This window comes from Micropterus salmoides, unplaced genomic scaffold (genome assembly GCF_014851395.1).
Source record: "Micropterus salmoides isolate LMB-PRFRI ecotype aquatic unplaced genomic scaffold, ASM1485139v1 Ms_hic_scaffold_17, whole genome shotgun sequence".
In the NCBI taxonomy this organism is placed as follows: Eukaryota; Metazoa; Chordata; class Actinopteri; order Centrarchiformes; family Centrarchidae; genus Micropterus; species Micropterus salmoides.
The window spans coordinates 14,670,924-14,688,169 of NW_024040817.1; the positions used below are offsets into that span (position 1 = coordinate 14,670,924).

The 17,246-nt window shown below is 42.2% G+C and overlaps 1 protein-coding gene across 1 annotated transcript in view; it reads right to left on the reverse strand.

The window, feature by feature from the left end:
• Positions 1 to 1,238: 1,238 nt before the first annotated feature.
• The window catches only part of efna3a (ephrin-A3a), a 58,944-nt gene continuing 42,936 nt past the window's right edge, over positions 1,239 to 17,246 (reverse strand). The window contains exons 2-5 of the mRNA XM_038725184.1: positions 11,272 to 11,573; positions 11,026 to 11,091; positions 9,387 to 9,464; positions 1,239 to 3,663 (exon numbers count right to left, since the gene is read on the reverse strand). Coding sequence (XP_038581112.1) covers positions 3,545 to 3,663; positions 9,387 to 9,464; positions 11,026 to 11,091; positions 11,272 to 11,573 — 565 coding nt within the window. The 3' untranslated portion in view covers positions 1,239 to 3,544. The remainder of the gene's footprint in view (positions 3,664 to 9,386; positions 9,465 to 11,025; positions 11,092 to 11,271; positions 11,574 to 17,246) is intronic.

Here is a 17,246-nt window from a genome sequence, read left to right on the forward strand (position 1 = left end):
CTCTCATTTGAATAGTAAGCAGATCAATTAATGTTTCATTTAGGCACAAGAAGAACATGAGATTTTCCAGGCATGAATTTAAGGTGTAAATATGACAGTGTTAATTCCCTTATATAACTAACCAGAGACAGCCTCACTGCCAAAAACGAAGCAGGGCGATTTCCTGCAAAATAATGGTTTAAGTTGTCAACTCAGACCCTGGAGCTGAAGCTAAAACCTTTCCCCTGTTCCCCCGTGTCAAAACACTGAAACTTTACGTGTGCAAGTCCAAACCTATAAATAGGCAAGGGATATGTCAGCCAAGGCCTACTGTAATATTCAGCAATTATCAGTCTCTCAGTTTAATGCACAAATGTCAGACAGAATCAGAAGCTGCTCCTCACGGCAGAGTCAAACAGCTGTGATATTAATAGATAAAATGCTTGGTTAAGTGTGACTCCCATTTTGTCAAGTGAATTGTCAATCACATGAAGTATATTAAATTAGCTTTGAAAATGTCTCGGCACTGGTCCCCTTCACACATACACACACTTGCAGACACTCTTTGACCAAGGTCTGGAAGTGAGAAGCACAGGCTGACAGCCGACAGCAGAATCTGCTCTACTACTTTCTCTTTCTCTCTCATGTGATATCACGCCTGATGTGAAACATCAAAGACAAACTCTTATCTGCCCCCTCTGTCCCTTTTGACATGGACATTAGTGCATCTGAGACATGTGTCCCTCCCTATTGTCAGCTTCTTTCTGTTCTGCGTAAAAAGATTAGAAAGAAGCTGAAAGGAGCAAAGGGAAAGGAGAGCAGTGAGGGAGACAGATTTGTGGAGACATGAATGGCTTGCAGGTGTGTAGGTTTTTTTGGAGAAGAATAGAGTGGGAGACGTGCATCCGTGACTTTCCCTCCACGCTGTCATTATGTTTTATGGCAGAAGAAGTGTTTGTGAAACCGAAGTGAGGCACTGTAAGGATGGGCCAAGTGAGAAAGGGTGATAGTTTTACACCAAGAGTACGTGCAGCGAAAGTGCTGTCTGTTAACATGTCTGCTCACAACCAACATATCTAAAAGCGCAGTGTGAGAGAAAGAGGGAGTGTTCAAGTAGTGCTCAAGAGAAAGAAACAAACAGAAGTGAGTGCCGGGTGAGTGAAGGTGAAGGAGTCACTGTTAAGATAAACAAAGGGCAGATGGAGGCGTAAGAGAACGACACAGTACAGTCTGCCATGCACAAACACATACACAAAAGTAAATATGCAAAAAGATTTTAATTGGCATTGTTTTAATCATTCTTGAATCAATTTACATTTTTTTTTATTCATTCTTGTCAAAGGTAAACACATTTCTGGTGGTTGTCTTTAACATCAGTAAATGCTTTTTGACTGCTTTCCAAACCCCGTAACGTAAACTAACATTACAGAAGAGCACATTCTCTCATACACACTTGCATATTCAGATCCTACAAACGACTCCTTAACAGGTACGAAATTTCTAAATGCCACATACTCAAAGCGCGGACAAACACATTCTACATACATACGCACACAAATGTGCACACATATGTTTTTTTTTTTTTTTCTCGTGCTCACCCCCCCCCCCCAACACACACACACACACACGCACACACACACGCAGGAAAGCAGCCAGCTAAAGCCACACACGCACACAGACTCAAACACACGCACATTCCATATCCGGCATGTATTATAAATATACAGTACAATGCAGACTGTTTCTTTTCGCAAGTGCAGCACTTGAGGAATGCTGCCTTCCATCAACATCGGCTGTCTGTGCATTCACAGTTGGTTTATGACATGCTCTTCAGCAACATAATCTGGTTAGCAGTGTCTGTTACATAAGAGTAGGGTTACGGAGTGTACATCCCTACTGATTAGCCATAAACAATAACCCTCTCTTTTTGTCAGGCTGTATTACATCTGACTATTTATCTACATAAGCAAAATGCTGCCGTAAAAATTCCACTGTTTAAAAAAAAGAATAAAAAAATGGCACAATAGCTTATTGAGCAAAGACATAGACCTAAAAATGCACACTAATAAATTAGGTAGATAAATAATATACTTTAATGTTAAAATAAATACATTTTAAATGTAAATCAATTAAAAAAGCACAACATTGTAATTTGATAAATGCCAGCCTACGTTGTCCTGTATTACAATATAAAAAAGTGAACTCTTTAGTTGCACATTCACACGTGTTTTTTTTTTTTTTTTTATTAACAAAATGGCGGCAGCTTTACTTTGAGACTCAAAGCACAATTTCTCCTCAGGCACCTGCCGCACTCTGGCGACTGTATGGGGTCGTTTCCATGGTGACTGTGACTGCTGTAATGGCCATCAGCACTGATTGGCTGGGAGCCTCTGAAGTGGAAAAAGACTAGACAGGGTTGTCTGGGATTAAAAGGGAACTTGCTGCTGAGAAAGGGTTTTTAAGAATTGTAAATTAGTGTTATTCTGAATGACTCTGCTGATTGCTATGAGGAGAAAGGTTTGACATCCGGAAAATCTACACGAGGTGCTGAAGGTAAATGCTTTGGAACAAAACACACATCTACCAAGCCTAAGTGCCGCCAAATTACTAGTCCAGGGTCTGTATTTTTCTAGGGGCGTTTCAGTGTGAAGGCAGGAAATGCAGACAAAGGACTAGTTCTAAGAGGGTACTTGCTATCCTGTAAGAAACGCAGGCTTTGCATCTGTACCTATCACAAAACCAGGGGTATTTAGATGTCTGGAGAAAATGGATTCTTGAAAGGCCAGCATATATCCTCACTCAGTCTTTCGCTTTTCTTAAACATCTTGGGTTCTCATTACCAGCAGCTCACTCACACCACTGTGAAAACATTCCTCATTGCCCAGGACAATGGCAGCAGTTCTCATCACTGACTGATTCGATAAATATCCTGTATAGCCAAGGTAAGATCCGTACAGTTCCAGAGTCCAGCTTGCTCTTCACTACATCTGAGTTTTAGCCATTAGCATACTTGGTCCGTGGTCCAAATGTCCAAGTCATGCAAAGTCCACGTTTGCCACCTTCTTCAAAGCTTACAGCTATGAAAAACTTGCTTTCATCAGCCGAAGACAGTGCAGCTTAAATTCTTCAGGTGAATTGATTTCCAGGCTACAATACGAGTGTATAGTTTACATCCAACTCATTACAAGTCCACTTTCGCACTCGCCTGTTGGGTGTCAGGCATGACAGCAGCACAGAAGTTGGATTCTGAATATTGGTTGTGGTCTCCATGTTGTGGCAAACACACCTGCATGAAATGCTGTGGTATTCATATGATAATAATGTCCAACAACAGATGGCGTGTCAAAATACACTGGTGTAAATATGACAGCAAAAAGGCCTCTCCTTTTTAAAGTCCAGTTGAGTTCAAGATTTTTTTCTGTGTCCTCTTTATTGGTTCTGCATCACCTCTACTTGATTCTCTTCCGTGTTTCTGCCAACTTTCACATCAACAACTTGGTGGATACAAAGCCCTTTGGACGAGGCAGTCCAGGTATGCATGAAGTGTCACTCACGGTGACAGTCGCTAGGACAAGAGCACGGCAGACATGAGCAGCATTGCCACTGTGAGAAGAAGGCGGTCGCGTGATGGGCTGCTGCCACTGACGCTTTTCTCCAGTTTGGGAACTTCAGGGTTAAATTCATCTGGAGAGAAAGACACAAAAAGAGAAAATAACAAAGTGAGTGAAGAGAAGAACGTGAGTGTGAAAGAGTGAGAGAGCGCGTGTGTGTGCCAGACAGTAGGAAACGAACCATTACTACATTATTAATTCATCAATCTAAAGGCATTGTGTGATGCATGCAAATTATGCTTTAACTTATGCAAAGTAAGAGACATGATGCAATTATCAACAAACCACCAATTATCATCATCACTGGTACATATGGCCATTTCCCCCATGGGATGGAAAATTAAAAACACCTTTGTTTCCGATCTGTTTTTTTTTTCATGTATCCCACTTTCCCCACTAATGATGTTTTTATCCTTGAGGGATTTCAATCAAACCAAATTACTATGGCATTGCCATTGATTAGGCACAACAGAACATTAGCTGGAGGGGAAAGACGGAGAAAGAGCTGGTAGAACACATTTTGTAATATTCTGTAAAAAGCGTATTACAGAGTCATTATGCTCTTGTCTCGACATAATGTTTCCCATTATATATAGAAGGTTATTACATGCCAAAATAAAGCAAAATGAACAAAACAGAGCTCTGTTGCTTACACATCCATCGCAGGTTTAAGGACAACCTGGGCTAGGGGCATTTAGATGTTAGGAGAAACCTGTTCTTTTTTATCATGTAATCTAACTAAGTGCAGCAGAAAGCTGTAATTTCTTGTTCTTTCAGACATAAAAGAGAAATGTAGGTGAAGAGTTTAAAGCCTTGATATGTGACATACTGATGTTTCATTGTAAGATTAGGAAATTATTTAGGTTTAACAGCTGAAAATCACACTGGAGAGATGAAAAATACTTGTTTTGATACTTGAAAGGATATATCTATTTGACAAATAGTGCCCAGAAACTGACACAAATCTTGTGTTTGTCTACTAAAATTCCACTACTTTTACTTTATTATCTTGTCATCGTGATGTCCCAGTGCAGAACAGTTCTAGCCACTAAATTTCACTTCCATCAAATCAAACTGACTTTAAGCAGGAAATGAATCAAATTAAGAGAGCAAGATGTCTTCAAAATGCTGTTTCACTGTGACGTTAAATCCTCGTCTGGAGTCTGCTAAATATAATGGCCACAGTAAAAACAAAGAAGGTGATAAGAGATAACAGAGAAAACCATCCAACTGCTCAGGTTTGTCCAGATTGTGTGAGATGTTTGCCTACGTCAGAGTTGAATGCAAGGCCTCTCTTTCTGTGTCGATGACACGTGACACTGACATTCACACCGCAGTGCACCATGATGTGCTCAAAAAGAAAACAGGCAGGCAAGGCAGGAGGGAGAACCTAAAGCAGCATTGCCTCAGGTAGGGCCTACAGGTCAGAGCGGGGCCTTCACACCACTCGCTTTCTCTCTCCAAAAGGTTTCATAAGAGAGGCTCCAGAAGTAAAATGTACACTCAGTGACCAGAAGAAGATACACCCTTCCCCTGCAGATGAGGTGAGCTCTCCCTTACATAAAAAAAAGTATATGCAGCCACAACTCCTTTTCCACAGTTGCTTTGCATGTGAACTGATTCATTTTGTGCAGTGTCACAAACTTGCTTGTGGGTGCAGGTAGCTTTGACAATCACAAAGCTGCACAATATGCACCTCTTTAAAACCCTTGTTATTTAGGGAGGACGCCCTTGGAAGATGAATGTGGGGGACGTTGGTTGCCTCGGGCCATAACAAGTTATCAAAGGTGCACAGTATGACACCTAACATCACAGTACAATTGTGGGATGCAGCAATCAATTTCTGAGAACACAATCCGGCGCAGTCTTGTCTGTATGGGGTATAGCAACAGACAAGCTTGCAGGGTAGCTCTGCTGTCCACAGTAAACCGCCCAAGGCATTTACAGTGAGATAAGAAACATCAGCTCTAGACTGTCGATGAGTGGAAAAAGGTTGTCTGGTCTGATAACTCTTTGTGCCAACTCCGCCACAGCGATGGTAGACTTGCAGTGATGCATAAAAAACATGAGGCGATGGACCCATCATGTAAGGTTACAGCTCTACAGGTCAGTGAGGGAGGTGTTTTAGTGTGGAGGGCATTCGACTGGCTGACTTAGATTAGATCAATTCTTCAATCAGTATCAATACGTCCTGGAACAGTTTGAGGAACATTCAGGGGAAATGACAGTTGATATTGTTCCCAATAAAACCACTGGAATGAAAGTAGCCAAAGAAAGGGACATCAAGCCGTCAAGCAATTATTTGAGAAACAGTCGACCAAATCAGAGATTTGCAGACAGAAACACGGGTGGATGAGATAGATGCAGATGCATTTTCTTGTAAGACCAAAAACAGAATGAACATCGCTTTAATCTGCCAATGTCTTTGATCGTCCTGAAAAGCCTAAACTTAATTGTTCCATGCAACAGCTATTTGTCAATTGAAAATGTCATCAACAGGATGGATACATCACTCACTACTGACTGGTTAGACCAAAACTAAACAAAAGAACCCCCTACCCAAGAAAATGACCAACATGAACACACTGTCAGCTGAATGAATGAATGATGGGAATCGAAATGTCTGTTGTGTAGTTATGTCTACACACACGTTGTTAAGTTGCTACTAAAGGTTTCAATTCTTCTGGTCACTGAGTGTACAGACTGCACATACTGAATGAAGGCTTTTAGTCTGCGCAGTGCAACACAACTATATTTTTGACTGATTTTGAGATAATCTTCACGTAACACACCAGTCAGGGGTGCCGGTGCCTATTGATCCATCTTGAAATGATCTGGTCCACCACCTAATCTATGTTGCAGCCTTTAGCCCTCTACTACTGCTGCAGACACTCAATATAGTTTGGATGTCACAGATGGAGGAATGCACATTGTACACTAAGCTTTGCTACAGGAAACTAAAGTTATGATTCATTTAAGCAGTGAGCAGCAAGATTGATGCTGAATTCTTGTAGTACATTTGTGGCAATAAGTCATTTGCTATAAGAGGCCCTGCTATAACTAATCTCTGCTATTCATAAGAGGTTGTTGCAATGAGTTACGAAAATAAAACTCCAGTCAATCCAACTTGCGTTTTGTAGTTTATGTTACGTAGTGGACAAGTAATTGCTGAGAGTTGAGAAACACTGATGGGGCATGAAAGACAAGTGAGTCAGATGATCAGGCAGGCTGTAAACAAGCCAACAGCGTCCCTTTTCACAAAAGTGATTTGCATGCACTGCTTACAGAAAGATTGCAAATGGTGGAGTCTCCTTTCATAAATGATAAGCTGTGACGAATGTTTACAGCAGACAGATTGGGTAATATTTTTATTGTTGGCCTCTACTTTTTCTTTTTTAAGTAAGTTTGGCTCACCTGAGGATTTGTTTAAATCTGTATGATCATCTTAACTGCTCACGTGCCTTGCCCTGCCTGACTTTAGCAATGTTACCATGCTTCCCGATCTCAGCAATTAACTTGGTGAGAACAGTCTTGTTATTACCCACAGAAATGAAGGCAGAAACTGCACAAACATGGCCCAAGTTGTAATAGACCAGAATTATCCTTAAAGCACCGTGTTAAATAAGGAAAATGTGACGTAGAAGCAAAGCTAAGAATAAAGAAACGAGGATGACAGCAAGTCCAAACATATGTGGAGAGAGAGGGAGAGATGTGTTGATGCTAAGCCAGTCTGTGGGCTGGTCTGGTCCTGAGGGTGAGTCAGAGAGTGGGTGTCCAGCGGTCAGCAGGGCCATCAGGGGTATGGGTTGTTTTTTAAGCATGTGTGTTTGTGAGCGTGCATAAATCTGTGTGTCCTGATTTTGTTATTCCGCCAAATGTATTCAGCAAAATGCATCACAACGCTAGAGGCTATGATTTTTTATGATTCCCTGCCAGTGTGTGTGTTTTTTTTTTTTATATTAAATTCTATGTAAGCTTGAGTCTGAGTTACTGCTGAGCAATTCGCCCACCACCAAGCTTTTCTTTCTTCCTCTGCCCCTTCTCGCCGCACCCCCTTCCTCTGCCCCCACTCTGGCTTTATCTCTTTTTCTGCCTGTTTCTCTCTGTCTCTCTCTCTGCCTTATCTGTCCCTTTTTCTGTCAGGCTTTCTCCTGCTGCATTTCTCTTTCACTGCCTCTTTCCTGTCTTTTATCTCTCTGACTTTCTCTCTCTCTCGCGCTTTGTCTCTCTTTCGCCCTCTTCCCAGCCCCCCCCCTCTCTCCCCTGTCTCTCTCCTCTGCCTTCTCACACTCTCTCTGAAGGTACTCATTGCTGATGGCTCAAGAGCTCTCTTCACTCTGTCTCTGCTGGTCTCAGTTTCCATCTCAGGGAGGTCACACTCTCTAAGCCCTCGTCACACACTGCCCACAGCTCCCAGAAACAAGCATACTAAATGATTCCCGGCAAGAGCCTTTTGTTTTAGATGAGGATGGAGAAAGAGAGAGAAAAATAGAGGGTTTATGTAACCACTCAGCTGCACAATTGACTTGCTCGCTGACATGCTTTCTGCTTAGGTAAACATGAATCTTTCATTCCTTACAAGACCTCTACTGACCTTGTGGATTTGTTCAGAGGAAACAGGAAGTTTTACCTGTGTGTGTGTGTGTGTGTGTGTGTGTGTGTGTGTGTGTGTGTGTGGTACACTGTAGGGGGTAAAGTAAACATTCAAGGAAATTTCTTATTTTTATAGTTCTGGGCATCAGTCTAATCTGTCTTCATAACATTGTACTTACCTCAAGATCGGGTACATTGCGACACAGCTAAAAAAAAGTCTGAGTGTTGTTTTAAACAAACACACATTTGGGAGAGAAAAGGAGGGCGAACACTAAAATGAATCAGCTGTCCTTTGTTCACATCCATCCTAGTTTACAGATCACCTTCTCGGCTCAGCTTTGACCTACTGTGTGTCATAGTTGTAAGCAGTGTCCTGTTCAGTTATGGATTTTTACATTTTGGTAGCACTCAATGGTTCAACTGTACTGCACCTCCAAGCAAAGTGGTTTTTATAATCTGGCTAAACTGTTTTCTTATTAAAACCTGATTGTCTGAGAGCTGTGTTCCCAGATATCAACAATTACTTGCATCAGCCTGCCTTTTTTCTCCTGCTTCCCATTCTGATAACTTAACTTAGTTTACCTGCTATGTATAATATTGAATCAATCCAATACTAATTATTCTTTTTCAGCGCTGCCCAAATTTGTAATCTGAATACCTCATAGTGTACAAGTCATTAAAATACATTTTTATCAACACGAGGCCTGGGATTGCACTAAAAACTGAGTTAGCATCCAGTCATGACTGAATTAATGTTTCCGCAAATGGCTTGATGCATCCATATTACTTTGGTGATTTTCATGTTATCATAAACAATAGAAATTTAACTACGGAAAAACTATGAAATTAAGACTCAAGTTGCAATAAACTGGAATTAACCTTTAATGGTGCATAGTATACAGTAAATTATGGAAATATTGTAAATACAGTATACAGTATGTATCTAAGACTTTTTTTCACTACTGCTGAATCACTTTGCAATGTCCATGGTCTTTCCCATATTGTGCAACGCTCAAGACAAGAAAATAAAGGTTTTGGTCACCAACCAGCTATGGATTTTCTTTTGTCAACCATGGAATAAAACACTAACAAATGGCTGTTTCCTTTCCACAATGATTGGTACACAGATCAAGCACTGCAGCCACAGCCAAATATTGACCAGCATCTGGCAATTGGCTGCTGTTCATTTTCAGAGTCACTCACCAATGTTGTGTATTTTGATGTTTGGCCTGACTGTGTAGTCGGGAGAAGTCTGACTGGAGTCATCATCTGCCTGGGAGACTGAGAAACACACCGCACACAGACAGACAGAAAGAAGAAGGGGAAATAAAAAGCAAAGGAGAGAAACAAAGATGGAAAGAGACAGAGACAGGGAGAGAAAACACACCATTAAAATTGAGAAAAGACTGAGTAAAATGTGCATACAGATGTAGCAGAACATGGAACATTTGGTGTGCCCCTGCCACTGAGAAAGCATGAAGAAATTCTGGACTGAGAATTGAGACTTCCATCTGATGATAAAAAGCATTTGGAACCAGTGGACATAACTCATTTTTACATTTACTGTTAGTCTAGACACAGAATTACATTCAGTCTGCATTGCCAAATTACTGTATCTATGAATGAATGATGTGTGGGTTGGTGTGCATGTGTATACGTCTTTGTGATTCTGATGCATACTTAAGAGGCATTAACAGCATTTACAGAGAAGCGGGCAGCAATCAATTTGCAGCTCTTTGCAGATGTAAAGCATATGCCATGAATATTCACATGTCTTTCTTATCTTACAGTCTCATAACTTAAGGTGGGAGATGTGGAGAAAATAAAAACGGTCTGGAGGCAGCTGAAATCAACAGCTTTTTGATAGCAAGCTGTTAAAATGACCTTGCTGAGTAAAGGTTGTGGACTGCAAACTGACTAAATGCGCCAATGCACATATAGCCATTCATGCACACACACACACACACACACACACACACACACACACACACACGTTAAAAAGATTTACAGCTGACATGCTACCACATGCTCAAACTCCTGCACCTCAGACAGACTCACTGATGCACACAAACACACACAGAAGCAAATGGAGGCGTGGTAGACACATCAATAGATTAGCCGTGACACTAGGATGGGGGTGTGTGTGTTAAGGTGATGTGTACACAGGGGCTGACACTGGCCTGAGTGTGGGATGTATTAGTGCTGACAAGGTTAGAGGAGAGGGGGAGGCATTCAGCACTGGACTCCCTGATCAAAGGCCTGCAGGGGAGAGAGCAGGCTACCAGGGTAAAAATAACACACACACTCTAAAGCGCAGCAGGCATCAGAGAGCCAGAAAGAGAGAAGAGATAGACGGGGGGGGGGTCAAGAGAGCTGGGGAGAGAGGGATGGAGAGTGACAGAGAGAGAGGGAAGGAGGCCAGATAGAGACCTGGATCCTGCATCTGAAACTGTTTTTTTCTTTTACATCTTTTGTACGGCTTCACGAGAGCATGTCATTCACAGAGAGGGAGATAGCGTATTACTGTAATAGCACTGAGACTGAGAATAACATTAAGCCATCACACTAAAAGCGCTGCTTCGGGAAAAGACGCCATCATCAAAACCTCGCCAAGAAAGTGTGAAAAAAAGAAAAGCCTCTCTCTGAGACAAGACTGTCAGATCTTAGTTTCTCTCTCTCTCACTCTGTCTGTTTCTTTCTGCCTCTTTGTCTCTGTTTCTCTATGTGTTTGGGAGATATAAAGAGTTAGGAGTGGAGAGGAAAGTAGAGATGAAGTGACACAGAAAGAGAGGAAATGGTATAAAATGAGTGGGACAGAGCTATGGAGGTTGTTGGGTCTCACCTGTGGAGCAGCACACGTAGACTCGCAGTCTCAGGCAGCTGTGGCCGTGGTGGTGGGTGGGCGTGGCTGAAAGAAAGCGCAAACACACACAATGTGTCAACCTTGTGCCCTCTGCAGGTCACACCACCCTAAACAATCAGCTGTGCAAACTGCAGTGCAGCAACGCCTGTCCTTTTTCCAGCATCCTCAGCCTCTTCCCATCCAACACAATATAATCCAGCGCTGCTGTTTACTGGCCTGACTCACAGATATAGTAGTACTCCTGGCCCACGTTGAACTCATAGCCCAGTGAGAAGGCGCTGTAGCGCTGGAACTTCTCAGAGAACTTGATGGGAGCATGAGGCGCATGGGGGCGGTTGCACTCCCAGCGCTTGAAGCCCATCTGGGGGTCGCAGGTGCGGTAGCCACGGTAGCTGACCATGTATAGGATGTACTGCTCGGCCACGGTGCGCTCAAGCGTCCCCCGCTGGCTGCTGTTATAGTGTGGGCAGTAGATGTCCAGGTAGTCGTTGACGCTGACCTGCACCGTGAATCCCTCCCTGCGTAGCCTGAATTAAAAATATAGACCAAAGGAAGAAGAGAGAGAAAGGAGAGGTGGAATAAAGAAAAAGACAGAAATGTGGATAAGTAACTAGGACTGGAAATAATTCATTGTTTTCATTATCTGTTAAAGGAATAGTTGGACATTTGGAGCCTTGTCAACAGAGTGAGGTTGCCAGGCAACCAGATCCCAGAAAGCACTTCTTCCAGCCAACAAATAATCCCCCATAAAACAGCAACATATCATTTTTACACCTTCCAAACAAACAACATATAACATGTTAATTAGCGCTTTAGAAGTGCTCACAGACAAATTTTTTTACCTTTGGACCATGCTTTGGACAGAGCCAGGCTAGCTGTTTCATCCTGTTTCCAGTCTTCATGCTAAGCTAAGCTAATCATCTCCTGGCTGTAGCTGAACAGACAGATATAAGAGTGATATCGACCTTCTCAGAGAGTAAAGATTTCTGCAAACGTTGCAAACTATTTTTTTAACCTCTAAATTATCTTTACAATTAGTCAATTGATTCTCCAGTCCATAAATGTCCGAAGATAGCCTAGTGAAAAATGCCCATAAGTTTCGAGTCTGAGCTTATGACAAGCTGAAAGCAATAGATATTTAAGATTTTTACTTGATAAATTACTTAAATTATCATAAAAGCAGCACAAAGAGGCCGCAGAGACAGACTTTTCCCTCAGCGTACATTAACACCCTCTTCTCTTCAAGACCGAAACTATAACACCTTTCTCGGCCCTCTGCATAAAAGAAAACACACATTTTATCACTAAATGCCTCGTGGCGAGTGCTGAGAACGGTGCTGAGAATGATAATCTGCACTCCTGTCTCTCCCCCTGAGCCAGCTACAGGCCGGGTCATTGATGCGGAAGGAAATCCTGTCAGTGGCGATGTATGCTCTGGCCGCAGGGGAACCGGCCTGCGCGCGGTACATATGATGGACCAAGCTCCCCTGGTAACCGCTGATGGACGAGTACGCTGTTAGAAGATAAGGAAGGCCACTCTAAGGTTGGGTATGTGTGTGCGTGTGTGTGTGTGTGTGTAATGTACATGAATGTACAGTAAACCTTTAGTTGATTTAAGACTCCTCACTGAACAACTGAGACAATGATGTGATATGATTTCACATTCAGCTGACATGCTGTGATCTTCGCTGTTTATAATACTAAGTATACTTATTATATAAATTACACAATCTGTAATTAGACAAAGTAGAAATCATTAGAAGGGCTCCTGCAGGTGAGCTGATGAGGTGGGAATTGTCCTTGGCTGCAGTGATGTGTAACCTGCGCCAACTACAGCTGTAATGACACATTTTCGCCACTAGGTGGAGATATGGTGCTGTATTATGCTTATTATGTTTCTCCTCTGCACTCATTTTTTCCTCTCATGGTTGTCTGCTCTTTCTTACACATTTTCTGTTATACAATGGAGCACACACACTCACAACCACCATTCACTGTGTATACATTGTGCCTGCACGCATACACACACACACACACACACACACACACACACACACACACACACGTTACTAGGTCAGGCCTCCAGAGAGATTATTATTCAATTACAAAATGTGGATCAAGAATGTCATAGCACCTCTCTCCCTTTCTCGTTCTGTCTCGCCATCTTTCTCGCTGTGGCGTTACAACTGTTTCCTTTTTTGGGGGTCCTCTCCTCCATTCCCATCCTCCTTTTCATCTCCAACCTTTCTCTTTGTTTCCACACATGCTGAGGCAGGTGAATATCAATTCTCTTAACTGGTGTTTCTTTTTGGGCCATCAATCTTATCTGCGCTTTTTATCCCCCGCTACTCAGATGTGAGATGACAGACTTTTGTCTTGCAGTGTTGCTGGAAGAGACAACACAGCTATGCTTCAAAGGGACTATATTTAGAGAGGGGGGTTGGTGGTGGGGAGTTGAGATGGGGTAGAGGGGAGGGATAGAGATAGATAAAGAGTTACAATGGGTGTGGGATAGAGAGAATGGCAAGTAGATAGACCTAAGATGAAAGTGGGGGAAAGAGGGTGCGTTGAATATGAAAACATGCAATGAGGAGAATCCTGGATGCGAGTGGCGGAGAGACAAAGTCGGAGAGAAATGCAGTCATTGAGAAATAGGTGAGAGGACGCTGGCGTTCGAGAGGAGCTGAATGCAAGGAAACAAGAGCAGGAGAAAGAGTGTTTGTGTGTCTGTGTTTGAGCACTCAATAGTATTTATGGATAAAGGCTGCTGGATAATACTAAGACGGTACAGCAAATGCAGCAAACTCACCAGCATTTGTTCTTATTGTTGGACAATGGACAATAATGTCTTATTTGGTGCATCCGTGAGGCTTGACTGTACAAGGTGGGGATGGATGTAGGGCCGCAACAATTCACTGCAACATCATTTAGTCTCTAACATGTCAGGAAGTAGTGAAAAATGACTATTACAATCTCAATCTTCAGATTGCTTCTTTTGTCCAGCCCACAGTCCAAAATCCAAATATATTCAATGTACACAGAAAAAGGAAGCAAATCCTCACATCTGAGCACCACATTTAGGAAGGTTTAGCATTTTTGCTCGGTAAATAAATAATAAATAAATTACCGGTAATCAATTAATTTAATTTTCTGCTGTTTGAGTAATCGTTTCAGGACTAGATAAACATGCAACCCTGTTACTTCACTGTTTGCTATTTTGGTTATCACTTATACTCACTAGACGTAGCTACACAGCAGGAGGAGCGTTTGTTCCAAACGTAAAGTCAGCACTAGCAGAAGCAGGAGAAGAAAGGAAGAGGGGGAGGGAAAATGACTCTGGAGGAAGAAGAGAAGGTAAGGTGGTGCAGAAGGGGAAAACAAGAGGGAAGGAGACTGAAAGGGTGGAGTGAGAAGAACAGGCTGGCTGGGTGAGAGGAGTCCCTCTAGGTGTACGCTGTTATATAAGCAGTCCACTTAGTGGCACAAGACAGAAAGGTTGCAGGGCAGAGAGGAATGGAGGGAGGAGAGGAGAAGAGAAACAGAAGAAGGGGGTGAGAGAAGATTTAATAACTTGCAGTAGTGGGAGGAGGGAGATGGGTGAGGGAGGAAAATGCATTGAATGATGACAATAAAGAAAAAGGTGCAGAAAGGGAGGCAGAGGCCTAGACAGAAACATAGTGCTCCCCGAGGATGAACATATATGTGGTAAAAGCGCATAAAAAAGACTGATGGCTCTCATTCTCTCTCTTTTCCTGTAACCCGTTCCCCCTCTCCAACTCTCTTCCTCTCTTTCCGCTGTGCATTGTCTTTGTGGTGGTTTTGCTGTCTCATCATCATTTTCCTATGAGTGGGAGTGCGCTGGTAGTTAGTAAAGGCTGCACAAACTGGTGAAGACTGCCAGGGGAGGCAGATAGCAGGGGAGAGAGGGAAAGAGAGAAAGGGGGGTGCAAGTGAGAAAGACTGAGACAAAGATAGCACCACTGTACCTTTCACATCTGCGCTAAAAAGAGTCTTTGGAGAATACTGCCGTATCAATAAATAACAATGGTGAGGTAGTGCTACAGCTAAAGACACTTACAAACATACAGTGGACAGAAACAGAGCAGCTCCCACAGCCACAGAGCATCTATAATTCCTGTGGTAAAAATAAAGCAGGCAAACGTCATAAAGCCTCATTTGTGAGTAGCAAAAATGAGGAGAAATACGAAACATTGTGAGGAAATATTTCCCTCACTTTTCAAATGAGTGATGTCAATCACTTTTTGTTTTGCTTCACCAAGCTTCAAACTAAAACAAATCCATGTCCTCTGTAATTTTTCTGTATAATAAATTTGCCAGATTGCATCAAAGTGAAAGCAGAAGCACAAGCGCTGCTGGCTTTCAAGGAAAATAATACCAGTGCAATTGTATTTGTTTTTTTTGTTTTTTTCTATTGGATATGAAAAGTCTAAACCCACCAAGGTATTCTTCACAGTCTGAAGTTAGTGCTGTTTGTTCTGCTGCAGGTTCGTCCTACATTACTGCCAGAGGCTGCAACTGTTTTCAAAAATCCATTAAAAACAGCTGGAAGAGACAAGTTGTTGCTTTTGACAAATGTAGTCCAACCTTGCAGAAGAAGATATAGTAACAGTTTTTGATTGTGAAAAAATCCCACTTGTGGGTTTCAACTCTTCATAGGTATTAATGCTGATAGGCGGTGTATAGAAGAAAATTACACCAGCAGCAACTGTTAAAGGTTCACTTTTATGAAATAACATCATAGGGGAACACTGGAAAATGAAATGTCACATGAAAGCCTTCATCAAAACCTTGCATTATGTGGCCAGATTTTCCTTCATGATTAAGTTTTCTTTGCAAAGACATCCAAAGACTTGTTCTCCTATTTGCTTTATGTGTGTGTGCATCTACAAAGCAATTATGAACAGAGCTTTTCTGTGTCAAAAACAGCACCATGAAGGCAATATGGTCCAATTTAAAGAATCGACTTTTGCATAAATGTTCTTGTTGCTGCACTATCACACCCTCTACACCAACAGTAACTAATCTATGTCTAATTAACAATACAAGGTTGTTTTTTAGTGTCTGTATTGTTTGTCATTATTGCTTTCCATGATGGCTGCCATGAAAAATGTGTTCATTAAACTTTTTATTAAAGCAATTATGTGAAATTTTGTACTTGCTGTGTAACTCTACAGTGTCACTGTCTTGCTGTTGTAAAAGCTTCTCTCAGTAAAGAGGACGTCAGCATGGCGTCACCATTGATGACCTTAAAAACTCTCTCTGGGGTAATCAACATCAGCCTCATCAAGAGGATAAATCACTGATGTGCAAAATGGAGTGACTTAAATAACATTCACCAGTCGTCTGTTTACCACCGACAAGATTCCTCCAATCAAGTCCCCTGGCAGGGACAAGTTAGACTCTGTAGTTTTTCTCTGTACCTCAGCACCAAAACTCGTTACTTGTGCACGCACACTTGGTGCACAAAAGGCACAGACAACCATCAGTTATGCATGCCAGCGTACACACGCACACAAACACAATATCTCCTCTGAGTCATCGCTGATTGAGTTAACGCCACAGTTAACAGCCCGGTTTACAATGTTTCGATCCAAAATGGAGGACTGAGGGAGGAACAAGTGCTGAGCCAGTCTGTGGGAAGAGGCAAACGCTGCAACTCTCTTCTGTTACTATTAGACCACTGGGAGTCATCCACCAGTTTCCTGCACAACCTCTGTCCACTCCGGCCTCAGAGAAATTGAGGAGCATTACCTTTTCATATTTACCCATTCCTACATAATCCTCCCTGCGGTTTATTCCCCGGCTTTCCCCTTGCTTCCCTCATTCAAAAAGCCACATTTCTTTCCTCTCCTTTGTTTAATTTAGGAAAGCTTTGCAATAATGTTTTTCAACATTTACAGACATCCACACCTTGGAGATCTCCTGCAAAGCTGAACTGTCCATCGTCACTATAGTTGTGCAGTCTTGCTCAAAGACACCTTGACAGCAATTACCTTTTTGAAGCCGATCACTTTAACAGCAGTTTATGTGTTTGAGCCAATCACAGGTCAGCGTTTCACACTAGAGAGACACACTCTACTCAGCTACTGAGAAATGCCAAAGCTTTAAAATGAATTAATCACTCCAGTAATTAATACATTTGTGCTGATGCTGCCTGGCCATGACATTTGCACAGCATG